The sequence below is a fragment of the Calidris pugnax genome, unplaced genomic scaffold, assembly GCF_001431845.1.
Source record: "Calidris pugnax isolate Ruff unplaced genomic scaffold, ASM143184v1 scaffold139, whole genome shotgun sequence".
Taxonomy (NCBI): domain Eukaryota; kingdom Metazoa; phylum Chordata; class Aves; order Charadriiformes; family Scolopacidae; genus Calidris; species Calidris pugnax.
This window is the reverse complement of record NW_015090863.1, coordinates 49,368-64,306: the sequence shown is the minus strand read 5'-3', so window position 1 is coordinate 64,306 and position 14,939 is coordinate 49,368. Positions and strand designations below refer to the sequence as shown.

Below are 14,939 nucleotides of genomic sequence, written 5' to 3'. Positions count from 1 at the left end.
CGCTCCACGTGACCTCCCGGCGCACATGGCGGCGGAGGGCGGGTGGCGCCCGGCGGGAGGGCGGAGGAGGCGGCGGCGGGCCCGGGAAGAGGAGGAGGAAGGCGGTGCGGTGCTGCGGAGGTTGCGGGAAGCGCGGTGAGGCCCCAATCCGTGTGTCCCCCGCCGTGTGTCCCCGCCGGGGCCCCGCTGACGCTGCGCTCTCCCCGCAGGAACGATCTGCTGAGCTCCGGTTTCTGGGCGGCGAGCGCCGGTGCGTGCCTGGGGGGGGGGGAAACACACACTGGGAGGGATAATGGGCTGTTCCCCTTCCCCCGCTGGGTCTGACGCCTCTCTCCGTGCCCGTAGGAGCCGTGCGGGCCCCGCTGGGCGCCACCGCCGAGCCGCCCGCCCGCTGCGTCTGCTACGGGCTGGGGCGGTTCAGCTGCTGCCCCGCCGCCCGGCACCAGTTGGCCTTCCTGCTGCTGCTGCTGGAGGAGCTGGGGGTGAGGAGGGGATGCGGGGGGGAACTGGAGAGTTGGGGGGAACCGAAATGGAGGGAGGGAAAGCCGGGGAGACCCCGGTCCCCGCCCTACTGCCGCCCCTCTCCCCGTAGGTGCCGCCGGGGCGATGCTCCGTCTTCGACCCCGCGTTCTCCCCCCAAGAAGCGGCGGCGCTGGTGGAGCTGGGGCTGCGGCTGCTCCCGGACAACGAGGTGAGCTGGGACCGTGGGGGTGGACCCCCCCACCCCTCTGCTGAGGGGGTTACCGGGGCGAGATCAAGCCAGGAACCGAGGCGGGGAGTCACTGCCTGGTGGCCGGTGCCGGTCGGTAACGGGCAGGGTTGGTTTCCCCCCAGGAAGGGAAACACGGGATTGAGGGCTCGGCCACGCTGTTCTACATGGTGCACTGCGGGAAAGCCCTGTACAACAACCTCCTGTGGAGGAACTGGTCCCCGGGGGCACTCTCCAAAATGGTCATCGTCGGGAACAGCTTTAAAGGGATCGAGGAAAGGTGGGTGCAGCCCCCCCCTTGGAGAAAAGTTCTGGTGTCTCCAACGGCCTCATCCTCTCCTTGATTCCTTTACTCCCTCTGACAGTGATTGCCGTGTTTTGCTCATTTTCAACTCACAGTTGTAGTCATCAGCCATCTGTCCCACCCCCTCCCCCCCACCTTGGGAAGAGTTTGCTTCGTTTCACTCGAGCCTCGTTAACGCTGGTTTTCTTGTGTCATCCCAGGTTATTGTCAAGAATATTGGAGAGAGATTATTCTTACATAGCAAAGGTACCAACCACTACTTTTTTTTAACCTTATTGTGTCTGTGTTGACAAAGCACCTCTTAAGGAGAAAGGAAATTAATTGCAGTTGGAAAGAAGAGGGTGGGTACTTCTAAAACCTTTTTTTTTTTTCCTGGCTGTTACAATGTAAAACTGAATCACTTTGGGGTCACAGAATCACATGGGGTTGGAAGGGACCTCTGGAGATTATCTAGTCCAACCCCCTGCCAGAGCAGGTCCACCCAGAGCAGGTTGCACAGGAACGTGTCCAGGTGGGGTTTGAATGTCTCCAGAGAAGGAGACTCCACCACCTCCCTGGGCAGCCTCTGCCAGGGCTCTGCCACCCTCAAAGTGAAGAAGTTCCTCCTCATGTTTAGGTGGAACTTCTTATGTTCAAGGTTGTGCCCGTTTCCTCTTGTCCCTTTCTCATTCTACACAGTGCACACAGGGGTTGAGGTTCACATAACACCATCCTCATCTTCACAAGCTCTCATCTGAACTTCACAAAAAGGTTCTTCTGCATCATACATAACATTTTTCCCCCCAAACGCTCTTTAGGTCTTGAAAGGGACAGAGGAGGTGGCTCTCCCGGCCCACCCTCAGTACCTCGACACCTTTAACGACACCTCCATCCACTGGTTTCCCCTGCCAAAACTGAAGGAGCTCTCCCCTGAGGTGTGGGACTGCGGGGAGGAGCCCACCTACCAGGACTGTGAGATCATCAGGAAGGGGGAAGGGGCTGAGCAGCACGGCCCCGCTGCCGCCGAGTCCTGACCCCTCCATCTCTGAGCAGCTTCTGCTCAGCCAAGATCAAACCCAGTGTCATCATGCTCTGCTAAAAGTGGCAGCACCTACCCACTGAGCAGGATGGGACATTTTTGTATTTTAATTATTTAATAAAAGGTAAAACTGTGCTTGACTTACACTCATTTAACTACAGTGAACAAATTTAACTGAAACCTGCCTTTTAAGCCGTGTGATGGCTCTTCTGATCCCCTTTCCCTTTTGTGAACAACTGGAAGTCTTGGGTGTATTTTGAAGCATCAGGGAGGGGGAATTCTTTGAGAGGGGGTTGTAGTTAAAGGCAGTGGTGGCTGGTTCCAACTGCAGGCTCAGAAAAGCTCTCTCACTTCAGCTGCTGGGTGCTACTGAAGTCAGCTCTTTAGCTGCTCTGCTGTGAAAAATCAGGTCATCTCCTTCTAGGAGGAAAAAAAGCCTCTGTTTCCCTCCTTCAGCTCTTGTGCCCTGAACTGTGGTCACACAACACACATTCAATGAATCTGCTGGGACAAATTTCCCCCCTTCCAGCTCTGCACTGACAGGGCAGAGAAGGCACAGGGAGGGGCTGATGGCCCATGGGCCAGCACGATGCTGAAGAGCAGTGGGACAAGTCCTGGCTGTGAGCAGGGACGTTGTCAGGACAGTAACCCTTGCTTACAGCAGATGAGGAGAAGCTGGGACATCCCTCTGTCACTGGAGACCTTCAGGACTCAGCCAGACCAGCCCTCTCTCATCTGTTGGGACAGAGAATCACCTCCTGTGGTCCTTCTAACCTGCTGAGAAACCTCTGTCACAGCTGGCACTGACAACAACCATCACAACTGCTTGTTCCTCCCTTAGCACCGACTTTCCAGGTGTAGTTTCATCTCTTGACACTGCCTGAAGTGACAAGCAGCTGAGTATGAGCCAGCAGTGTGCCCAGGTGGCCAAGAAAGCCAACAGCATTCTGGCTTGTATTAGAAATACCATGACCAGCAGAAGCAGGGAGGTGATTGCCCCCCTGTACTCAGCACTGGTGAGGCCACACCTGGAGTGTTGTGTCCAGTTCTGGGCACCTCAATACAAGAGAGATCTGGAGGTGCTGGAGCGAGTGCAACAAAACTAGTGAAGGGCCTGGAAGACAAATCATATGAAGAGCAGCTGAAGGAGCTGGGACTGTTTAGTTTGAGGAAGAGGAGGCTGAGGGGAGACCTCATCACTCTCTACAACTACTTGAAAGGACACTGTAGAGAGGTTGGTGCTGGTCTCTTCTCACAGGTAATTAATGACAGAACAAGAGGGAACGGCTTCAAGCTCCAACAGGGGAGGTTTAGACTGAACATTAGGAAGGAATTTTTCACTGAAAGAGTGGTCGGGCATTGGAACAGGCTGCCCAGGGAGGGGGTTGAGTCACCATCCCTGGATGTGTTTAAGGGACATTTAGATGGGGTACTGAGGGATATGGTGTAGGGGAGGACTTTGTAGAGTAGGGGAGATGGTTGGACTCGATGATCCCAAGGGTCTCTTCCAACCTCAATGATTCTATGAACAGCTCTTCTAAGCAAAAAAAAATCCTGGCATACAGCATGAGTTTCACTCCTATTTACAAATCTGTAGCTTCTTTATTCTAAATTACACTAAAAATGTTAGCAAGGTGCTCTTCACAGTCCGAAGTGGGGGGAGGCCTCACTTTGCCATGTCAATGAGGCTCTGGAGGGAGGTGGGCACCCAAGTCTTTTCTCCTTGTACGAACACGACGCCTCGGTCGATGTAAATGACGATGCGGCCGAAGGTGTAGAGCTGCTTCCCTTCGTGCCGCTTCCCGATCACGGGCATGAACACGATGTTGTGCTCCTCAGCTTTGGTCTGAATCAAGTCCTTGAAGTTCATGGGCACGGAGCTGGCGGCCATGCCGATGCCGCGCTGCGCCATGTTCTCCGCCTCCCGCCGCTCCTGCATGGCCTCGTACTGGAAATCCTTCCTCCGCTCCGTGTGCGTGAGGTACGCGATGTTCTCCCGGGCACCTGGCTGCATGTACCCGCCTGTTTGGGGAGACAAAACCACATGAAAACAAGGTGCCAACCCACTCCTAGCACTGCAGTCCAGGACACAATCAATAATTCTCTGAATCACAGAATCTTCTAGGTTGGAAGGGACCTTCAAGAGCATCTTGTCCAACCGTCAACCTGACTGACAAAAATAGACACCCACACAACAAACAAGGAGCATCATCACTAAACCATCCCTCCCAGCACTACATCAACCCGTCTTTTGAACACCTCCAGGGATGGGGCCTCAACCACCTCCCTGGGCAGCCCATTCCAATGGCTGAGAACCCTTTCGGTGAAAAGCATCAACTTTGCCAAACAGCATCAGCTAAGTGAACTGCAGCAGAAGCAAGAGGAATGGGTATGTTCCCAGATTGTATCTGTGCACACAGAGAGGAGGATCGTGCACTGCTACAGGGCCAATGGCTGAGAACCCTTTCAGTGAAAAGCATCAACTAAGTGAACTGCAGCAGAAGCAACAGGAATGGGTATGTTCCCAGATTGGATCTGTGCATACACACAGAGAGGAGGATGGTGCACTGCTACAGGGTGGAATGATACGGGGTTGGAAATGACCTCTGGAGATCATCTAGGCCAACCCCCTGCCAGAGCAGGTCCACCCAGAGCAGGTCCCACAGGAACGTGTCCAGGTGGGTTTGAATGTCTCCAGAGATGGAGACTCCACCACCTCTCTGGGCAGCCTCTGCCAGGGCTCTGCCACCCTCAAAATCAAGAAGTTCCTCCTCATGTTTAGATGGAACTTCTTACATTCCAGTTTGTGCCCATTTCCTCTTGTCCTGTCACTGGGCACCACTGAAAAAGAACTGGCCCCATCCTCCTGACACCCACCCTTCCAGTATTTATAGGCGTTGATCAGATCCCCTCTCAGTCTTCTCTTCTCCAGACTAAAAAGACCCAAGTCCCTCAGCCTTTCCTCATAAGAGAGATGCTCCAGGCCCCTCATCATCTCTGTAGCCTCTGCTGTCCCCTCTCCAGCAGTTCCCTGTCCTCCTTGAACTGGGGAGCCCAGAACTGGTCCCAGTGCTCCAGATGGGGCCTCACCATGGCAGAGCAGAGGGGGAGGATGACCTCCTTCAACTGGTCACACTCTTCCTGATGCACCCCAGGATGCTACTGGCCTTCTTGGCTACAAGGGCACATTGCTGGCATCCTCTATGTTTCTTTTCCCCTCCTTTTCTCCCTACACTTTGGGGAGGGGCAGGATGGGGGGAGAACTGAGCGAGTGACTGCGTGGTCCTTGCTGCCACCTGGGGTTAAACCACAGCACTCACTGACTGAGAGAAAATACACTCTCAGCAGGCAAGGCTGAAAGAGAATCGGTTGCTTAATGGCACAGGCAGTCACCAAGAATCTGTTTCTGCTTCAGTGGAGCACAGAAATTAATGAGGATCTTCCAGGTGTTATTTATGGACACGGCAGGGTGAAGCACTCTTTGAATTTCACTGCTCATGGGAGATGCTACACCAATCAGCAGGGCCACACCTAAACACAGGCTCCCAAAAACCAAGCACTGCTTTTCTACCATCACCACAAGCCACCTACCAACGCTGGAAGAGACAGCCCGGTTCATGATATCGAGAGCTTCATTAAATTTGTCTTTGATGGATGGATGAGCCAACACTTGGTCCGAGAACATGGATTTCCAACCCAAGTACCACTTGGTAATCTCTTCGTAATTGGGGCTGTTACTAAGCCAAGAGCACAGCACCTGCAAAACAACACAAGGCAGTAGGATAGATAAATTTATGGAGGAGAATCCTCATTATCACTTAGTTTATTACAGAACTTTCAATTAAAGAAAGGACTGTGACAGTCTTAAGAAATAGTCTGTTCTGAGGTGTATGGAGCTATGAGTGGAAATCACCCCATTAAATGGTAGTTAAACCATTTCAGCACTGGGGCAGCAATTTCTAGGTAAAAGTTACTGAAACACTTCCCAGTGAATTGAGCCTCTTTACTCAGCCTTGACAGTTTCTCACCTGCAGCCACTTTGGGAAGAAGTGTTTCTCCAGCAGCCCAACAAGACTGGAGACAGAAATCATCCCTTCCCAGTCAATCACCCAGTAGAAGGCATCCATGTGCTGCTGGTGAGGGTTTATGATGAGTTCGTTCAAACACATCCCTGGAAAAGGGGGGAGAAGAGTCAGAAAAAAACTTGACTCACGATTTTATCAGTGCCCTGACCTATTTCACTGGCAAAACACATGATTTGAGGAGCACTTGCATTGCAAATTACCCTGCATAAGGGCCATTCAGGATGTTTAAACCGTTTGGCTGATCCCTGCCACCAAAACAATGCGCTTCCATTTCCAGTGACTACAATTTGCTGCTAAAACTGAGAAACTTAAATTTGGCTTTATTTTTTTTTTTTTAGACTACAGAGCCTTTTAGCCAGCTTGCACAGCTGAATGGAGAATTACAAAATCTCATTAGCACAGCTCAAAGAATGCAGGGGTAACAGAGAGACATTTTACAGCTTGGAGCTATCTGACAGCTATCAGATATTCCTGTCAGCTCAAGAACAAAAGAATCAAGTGATTTAAAAAAATAGGATAGAAAACATTGAGAATAATCAGAGCATTTCCCTGTATTTTCCAGAATATACATGGTACTAATAGCAGAAAAACCTTGGTCTAAACTTAGTAATAATATTCTTTAAAGTAACACTGGGAATTATGCTCACATCTATCTTTTCTAGGCGTAAGGGAGAAGGTGGCAACCAGCAGACTCCAGAAATTCAGCACTCCCTCACCTAATTTAGGCACGATGTTTTTGACCATGAAAGCCTCCCAGGACCCAGGTGTGAAGACATCTTTCCAGGGCTGGAGGATAAGTTTGGCAGAGGAGTCACTGGGATGCCACTTCTGCAGCGCGTTGGCCAGCTTGTTGCGGATGGGAGAATAGAGCGGCTCCAGCCGCGCCTGCATCAGGGGCAGCCAGGGATGGATCCACGAGTGGATTGGGACCGTGTCTGTCAAAGGATTCCAGCTTTCCACCTTGAGGTAAAACAGAAAAAGATTAAAATAAGTCCAGGAAGTCTTGCTAGATACAAAAAAGAGCCAGAATCATAGCATTGTTTAGGTTGGAAGGGATAGAATCATAGCATTGTCTAGGTTGGAAGGGATCTTAAGGATCGTCTAGTCCAACCATCAACCCAACACTGACAAAACCCATCACCAAACCATGTCTCTAAGCTCTATGTCAACCCATCTTTTAAATTCCTCCAGGGATGGTGGCTCCACCACTTCCCTGGGCAGCCCATTCCAAGGCTTAATAACCCTTTCAGTGGAAAAATTTTTCCTAATCTCCAACCTGAACCTCCCCTGGTGCAACTTGAGGCCGTTTCCTCTTGTCCCATGGCCTGTTCCTTGGGAGAAGAGACCGACCCCCCCCTGGCTACACCCTCCTTTCAGGGAGTTGGAGAGAGCAATAAGGTCTCCCCTCAGCCTCCTTTTCTCCAGGCTGAACACCCCCAGCTCCCTCAGCCTCTCCTCATGAGACACTCTCCAGACCCCTCACCAGCTCCGTTGCCCTTCTCTGGACCAACTCCAGCACCTCAATGTGTTTTTTTGTGGTGAGGGGCCCAAAACTGGACACAGTACTTGAGGTAGGGCCTCACCAGTGCGATGATCACCTCCCTACAGGTGATCATCAATGCAACCACCTAACTCCAAAATGCATCATCAGAGGCAGCAAACCAATATTTTACAAGTTCTCCTTGACTGAAATTCAAATACTGGTTCAGAGCATGGCTTCATTTGCAGCCCTCTCCTCTTACCTCCTTCTGTAGCTTGGGGAAGATGAGCTGATCCAGAATGTTATCCAGTATCCAGACAGGAACAACATTTACCCAGCTATCCAAGAAATCCACCATCGACCCACAGTTCCTCGGCTGCCACTGTGCCACTATGTTTCTGACATATGGCATCCAGATTTCCCACATCAATCTGGAAAAAAAATAAAATAATATAAATAAATCAAAGCTAAGCTTAAAGCTCTAGCCCCAGGCCTAAATAAACCAAATGGTAACTGTTACTTAAAAGCTCTTTCTTTTTATACAGCTGACAGCTGGATTTTAACAGACACATCAAGAGAATCATCTGGAAAACATGTTCCTTTCTGTTCCTTCCTGAGGAAGCGGCGCTTGAAGATGCTGCACAAAGTACAAACTCATTGTGTTTTTTACCTGTGAAAAGCATCTGCTGACAGGTCCTGCCCACCGTGTGATAACAGCTGGTCGTTTTCCAAAAGGTTCTTCCACTTGGCTATGATCTCTGTGCCATATGTACAGTCCTGGAAAAGATATGACACGAGCAGCCTTTACTCATTAATTTCAGCTGGTGTCTACAAAGAGCAGGCTGGCGGTGTGCTCGGCTACACACAGCTTCCTCACCCGCTCCAGAGGCGAGCCAGGAGCTTGCAGCTGCCCTTAGTAAAGTCCCACAAGAGGAAAATCCCACTTTAGGGATTTAACATACATCCAGAGGGGGGGGAAGAGGACAGTCTGAACTTTTTCAGGTGTACTGAGATAATTCAGACTCTGACCTACCACCCTAAATGTAATTAAGAACATATATCACATGTCTGACTACCTACAAGACAGACCTCTCCTGCTTTTGCTAAAAAATAACTACAGGCTTTTTTTTCTTCCCAACACTCCTGAAAGGGATTGATTTTAACCTTACAAGCTCCTAAATTACTAGCTGCTTTGCAGAACAGTAGCCTTTAGTAGTAGCAAATGGCTGAGAGTAGGTGCAGAGTGGGGTTTTGGGTTGTTTTTTTTTTCCTTTCTCTCCAGACTGATGAGGAATTTGGGACAAGGAGTGAGAAAGGAGTCAAGATAATAAAGACTACTTAAGCCACCAAGTAAAAACTGCAGATAAATCAAACTAACACACACCTTGAGGGGATCCCAGTTCTTGAAATAATCTTTCATGAGAGGGTAGACTATTGCTACTGCCAGATCCACCCTGTGAGACATCCTGTACTCTTCGTAGTACTTGTCTTGAAGCGTCTCAAATATCTTTGCACACTCATCCAGGGTTAAGGGATTCTCACAACCGGGCTGCATCCGCCTCTCGCACTCTTCCACCATCTCCAGCACCTTGCTGAGATTGCGGATGGCCGTCTCCTCGTGGGAGAGGACTTCAGACATCTTCTGGATCTCATGGGTCAAGTTGACCACCATGTCCCTCTCGTACTGCAGCTGCCGGTCGTTCTGGATGATCTCCTGCTCCGTGATGTCGATGAGAAGCTGTAAGTTGTGCTCCAGCTCGGGCAAGGCAAATCCCTGAGGCTTGGAGTCTTTGCCCAGTGGCTGCTGAGGGCTGTCATCTGGGATGTTGTGTTTATGGCTAATTTGACTGTAGCTGTAATAAACTTTTTGTTCCCGGCCCGTCATGTCTATGACCTTCCAACAAACGAGAACAAACGCGTCTCAAAACACTTGTATCTCGTGTTTAAAAGAGGAGAAAAATCCCTTACTTCAAATTGAAAACTGAGGATTTCCAAGTACAGTGACTACTCCAGCAGGCTAGTAATACACACTGGTATTCTGAATGAGGCAAGCAGGGATTGCCTCCAAAAAGGCCCACTCACTCCAGACGCCAAGAGTTAGAATGAATAAGAAACAATTTGGAATCAGAGCTGGAAGAGTCACCTCTTCTGAGCTCAATTTTACCATTTCACTGAATAATTCTACAAGCAGCAATGAAGCAAGTAGTATGCTGTTCGTTACTGAATGTAGGTCTTCAGTACTTTTATACTTTTTTTAAAGACGTGTTAATTTTAAATGAATAATTTTAGTAAATGCATACAAAACAAATCCCTTACTGTCCCCCTTTTAGGTAGAAGATGGTTCAAACTATGTGTTTAGTTGCACAGTCCCAACAAGGACAACTGTGCTTTCTGAAGTGGATGAGTGTTTTATCTATGACAAATGTGAAACAATTAAACATAACTTGCATTAAAAAAACCAAAACACATTTAAACTCATTTGCTTTTTTTTTTTTTTGAGACCAAAGAACTTGCTTAGAAACAAATCCAATGTCCCAGGAGAGACAGTGGTCTATTAGATGACTCACTGATGAGTCTGAGGCCTTTTCCTGAGGCTGCAAATGGTCAGTTCTTAGAACTGGCTTCTGTTAAGGTTACTGATGGCTAAACAGCACTCACAGCACCAAACTGAACAAAACTTTTTCCCAGAGATGCCACCTCTTGTGTTATCAGCCTTACCTTGACTTGAGACAGCTCCTTCTGAGGGGCTGCAAGCTGCTTGCTGATCCTACCCTTGGCTTTCAGTTCTTCTACTGTCTTATAGCTGTATTTGGGCTTTTTCTTGCCTCCATTAGGATCCTTCCGCCACTGACTGAGCTCTTTTTGAAATTCCTAAACAAAACCAAAGAAGAATTGTGGTTGCTGCTCTTAATCACACCCCAAAATTTGCCTCCGTTTTCTACAGGAAAACAAAGAATGCTGTACAGCAAAATAATGGAGGAAGTGGTAGAGCTCAGTGACAAATCAGCTTAATTAACTGTCTTATTCACAATCCTAATATTAGAACTGAATTTTGTACATACAAAATGACAGGGAAATAAATATACCAAGAATCATACAAATACCTCCTCAGCTTCTTCCTCGGAGTCCACGACAGGGAAGTCTTGCAAAGATTGGGTGGTTCTTTCAGAGCCATATGCCCCCACAGCTCCTTTGCCTTTTCTTTGTTTGGCCTCAATGGGGTTGATAATACCTAAGAGGACGGTAGGTAGATCAGAAGGAGCAGTTTGCTAAGAATAGCAAATGCTTTTCCTACAGTACATTAAGTTATCAAATCAGCACAAACATCCAGTCTGGTATTCTGCCTCTATAAAATCACTTAATTCCAACACACACAAAAAAAAACTCCTTATTCTGCCTCTATAAAATCACTTAATTCCAGCATACACCAAAAAAACCCCAAAGCAAAGTATTATTCACATCTGCATTTCACTTCATTTCACGTATAATAACATCTCCTTTTCTGTGATCTGAATACCTTTGGAATTTATCTTTTTTCTTTCTTTTCCTCTCACAAAATAAGCGCATAAAATTGTTTTTTTTAAAATTCAAACACAAACGTATCTTATCACAAGGACCCAGATAACTTGCAAGAAAGGCAAGAAAACAAGAATGAAGTTATAAGCCATCTACAGACAGCAGTTCTTTAAGGAATCCAGTCTCTCCTCCGAATTACTAGTTAACAATAAATGACAAACACACAATCACAGTACCTTGAGCATTCTTCCCGAGACCTCTTCCAGGGACATAACCCATCTTCTGGAGCAGCTTCTGCCCAATTCCCTTTGTGTGTCTCTCCCAGCTTCCAAAATCCACAAAAGATTTTGTTCCTCCTACAAAGCCTTTCTGACTAGGCTTGAAATTACCACCCTGTTAAAACAAATAAACAAAAAAAAAATACCCCACACAACCTTAAGGTATCGTACTAACCGAGCTCTGTGTAACTGTTATTGGGCTCTGCCACTGACTTCAGCTGAAGAATACATCCAGTCTGGTATTCTGCCTCTATAAAATCACTTAATTCCAGCATACACCAAAAAAACCCCAAAGCAAAGTATTATTCACATCTGCATTTCACTTCATTTCACGTAAAATAACATCTCCTTTTCTGTGATCTGACTACCTTTGGAATTTATCTTTTTTCTTTCTTTTCCTCTCACAAAATAAGCGCATAAAATTGTTTTTTTTAAAATTCAAACACAAACGTATCTTATCACAAGGACCCAGATAACTTGCAAGAAAGGCAAGAAAACAAGAATGAAGTTATAAGCCATCTACAGACAGCAGTTCTTTAAGGAATCCAGTCTCTCCTCCGAATTACTAGTTAACAATAAATGACAAACACACAATCACAGTACCTTGAGCATTCTTCCCGAGACCTCTTCCAGGGACATAACCCATCTTCTGGAGCAGCTTCTGCCCAATTCCCTTTGTGTGTCTCTCCCAGCTTCCAAAATCCACAAAAGATTTTGTTCCTCCTACAAAGCCTTTCTGACTAGGCTTGAAATTACCACCCTGTTAAAACAAATAAACAAAAAAAAAATACCCCACACAACCTTAAGGTATCGTACTAACCGAGCTCTGTGTAACTGTTATTGGGCTCTGCCACTGACTTCAGCTGAAGAATGATTCCTGATTCTTTCTGCATTTGGTAACCAAAATAAAACAGTCTACTTTCTAATCTATGCCATACGTAGACTTGTCACACCGTTCTGCAAGATTAAAAATAAAATAAAAAGTCTTTGAATGGCAGTAAACCACAGGCATTCTTTTATTTTAACCTCAATTAACCCAAGGGAAAAGAAAGGAAGACAAAAGGGCCTAAGTGGACACACAACAATACATCAGAATAGCTCCAAAAGACAAAGAAAACACCTCCCTTAATGGCCTGCTCTCACATGTGGTTCTCTGCTTTCAATTATTTCTCCCCTTTTTTTATCGCTCTACTTTTCATAAATACATTACGCACAATTGAAAACTTCCCAGATAACTCACTGTTTTTAACTTCTTTGGCACAAACTCTTTTTGGATTTCTTCCTGCTTCACTGGCTTTTCATCTTCATCAGAGTCTTCCTCTGACATATCCTCGGCCGCTGACTTTTTCAGCCCGGCGCTGATGAAATTCACGGGGGCTGAGTAATCCCTAGAGCTACAGCAGAACAGGACCCATGAGTGAATCCTGTTCCAGTGGGCATTCCTACACAAGCATGGGGACTACTATGCTTTAGATACATCCCCCTCCCCCTTAAAATTAAATATTAAAAACTAACGAGCAGTTTTGTGCGCTTTTTGCCAGGAAACAACTGTTCTTGCCACCTGTGCAGCTGGGACACACTTGCACAGACACAGAATCACAGAATTGTTTGGGTTGGAAGAAACCTTAAAGATCATCTAGTTCCAAGTTCCAACCCCCCTGCCCTGGGCAGGGACACCTCCCACCACACCAGGTTGCTCCAAGCCCCCTCCAACTTGGCCTTGAACCCCTCCAGGGATGGGGCAGCCACAGCTTCTCTGGGCAACCTGGGCCAGGCTCTCACCACCCTCAGAAGGAAAAATTTCTACTTAATATCTAATCTAAATCTCCCCTCTTTCAGCTAAAAAACGCTCCCCCTCGTCCTATCACTCCATTCCCTGATGAAGAGTCCCTCGCCATCTCTCCTGGAGCCCCTTTAGGGACTGGAAGGGGCTCTGAGGTCTCCCCGGAGCCTTCTCTTCTCCAAGCTAAACCCCCCCAGCTCTCAGTCCCCCCTCCCAGCAGAGGGGCTCCAGCCCTCCCGGCATCTTCGTGGGCCTAAGTCCTCACAGGCAGCTCTGTACACCCCACGGTAGCCCCTGTCCCAAGCTGGGCTGTTCAGAAGCGCGTTGCAACCTGAAAATCACCACGAAGCGGGGCAGCAGCCCCAGCCCTGCCCCCGCGGCTCCGCACACCCGCAACCGGGAGCCGCCAGAGGCCCGGCCGCGGGCGAGAGGGGACGGCTGGGCCCTGGGGGTCCCCCTTTCCCCCCGTCCCCATCCCCGGCCCGTACCGCTTGCCACCGAAGCTGGGCCTCTCCTCATCCGAGTCGCGCTCGGCCCACACGCCGTAGGTGGCCTCCTCCTTGGTCTGCCGGTGGCGCTGCCGGTGGGGGTTGAACTCGTTCTGCAGGTCCCAGTCCGACACCTCGAAGTTCTCCATCTCCACCCCATCGTCCCCGTCCGTGCCGTACAGGTGCGACATCGACATGGCGACGGCGGGGGACAACCCCGACCCCCGGGGCCCACACAACCAACACCCCGCCGACCCCCGGCCCTGCCGCCGCTTCTTCCCGGAAGTAAACAGCCTCCTTCCGGTAACGCGCCGCTCTAGCCCCGCCCACAACCATAGAGTTGGCGGGAGGGGGGCCGCGCTGGCAGCCGCTTCTCTATGGTTTGGAGACGCGGCCTGCACCGCCCGCGGGAGCAGAGAGGGAGGGTTTATTTTTATTAAAACAATACTTTAATGGTGTGCAACAACGGGAGGAGGCGAGTGGGGTATGGGCGGGCTCATATATTAACTCTGCAATAGCCTCTGTAAGTCACAGTGAAGGGAGGGCTGGGGTGGGGGGGGGAATCACTGGCACCACAAAGGCTCTACAAGGTCAGGGGGGCTATTTCTGACCCGTCACTGAGAGAACAGCGTTACCAGACACTTAAAACGCAATTTAACGAGTCCTCCGGCCACAGCCTACGAAACCCCTTCCCGCTGTGTGCCGGCTTCCCCCTCGAACGTGGATTTCCATGGCTGCTTCCACCAGGAGCAGGGGGAAAAGGCTGGGGAGGGGGGAGAGATCCGGCCTGTCCGAAGGGGTTTGGCCTTTTGCAAATAAATGCAAATACATTCCTCGTATAGCAGTCATTTTGGCAATAGTATTAGCAAGCAATATGCTTGGATAACCGATTTCCACTGGTGCCGTCGCAAAACTCTTCTTTGTCGGGCAAGGAAAGGCCGTCGGGCAGCGTCCTGGAAGAGAGAGACACAAGGGGCTCAGGAGCAGGATCCCGGCACGGAGGGAACCCCACGAATCATAGAATTGTCTGGGTTGGAAGGGACCTTTAAGATCATCTTATTGCTCTCTCCAACTCCCTGAAAGGAGGGTGTAGCCAGGGGGGGGGTCGGTCTCTCCTCCCAAGTCACAGGCGATGGGACAAGAGGAAACAGCCTCAAGTTGCCCCAGGGGAGGTTCAGGTTGGAGATTAGGAACAATTTTGACACTGGAACGGTTATCAGGCATTGGAATGGGCTGCCCAGGGCAGTGGTTGAGGCACCATCCCTGGAGGTGTTCAGA

At 49.2% G+C, this 14,939-nt stretch overlaps 2 protein-coding genes across 3 annotated transcripts; one reads left to right on the top strand and one right to left on the bottom strand.

Moving 5' to 3' along the window:
• Position 1: 1 nt before the first annotated feature.
• Positions 2–2,166, top strand: SRRD (SRR1 domain containing). The gene is made up of 7 exons (XM_014944838.1): positions 2–135; positions 210–250; positions 346–482; positions 593–691; positions 835–989; positions 1,214–1,259; positions 1,811–2,166. Exons 1-7 carry the CDS (start codon positions 26–28, stop codon positions 2,024–2,026), a joined length of 804 nt encoding a protein of 267 aa, XP_014800324.1. The 5' UTR covers positions 2–25; the 3' UTR covers positions 2,027–2,166.
• Positions 2,167–3,613: 1,447 nt separating this feature from the next.
• TFIP11 (tuftelin interacting protein 11) lies at positions 3,614–13,970 on the bottom strand. 2 transcript variants are annotated; one of them, XM_014944830.1, is made up of 12 exons: positions 13,662–13,970; positions 12,631–12,784; positions 11,994–12,150; positions 10,701–10,828; positions 10,315–10,467; positions 8,981–9,490; positions 8,267–8,373; positions 7,859–8,027; positions 6,833–7,076; positions 6,060–6,202; positions 5,623–5,788; positions 3,614–4,053 (listed from the first exon to the last, which is right to left on the bottom strand). In XM_014944830.1, the coding sequence occupies exons 1-12, from the start codon at positions 13,856–13,858 to the stop codon at positions 3,698–3,700; spliced, it is 2,484 nt and encodes an 827-aa protein (XP_014800316.1). In that variant the 5' UTR covers positions 13,859–13,970; the 3' UTR covers positions 3,614–3,697. The 2 variants fall into 2 exon arrangements, with proteins under 2 accessions (XP_014800316.1, XP_014800315.1); XM_014944829.1 differs by lacking the exons at positions 11,994–12,150; positions 12,631–12,784; positions 13,662–13,970 and adding an exon at positions 11,349–11,531.
• Between the last annotated feature and the right edge of the window lie 969 nt (positions 13,971–14,939).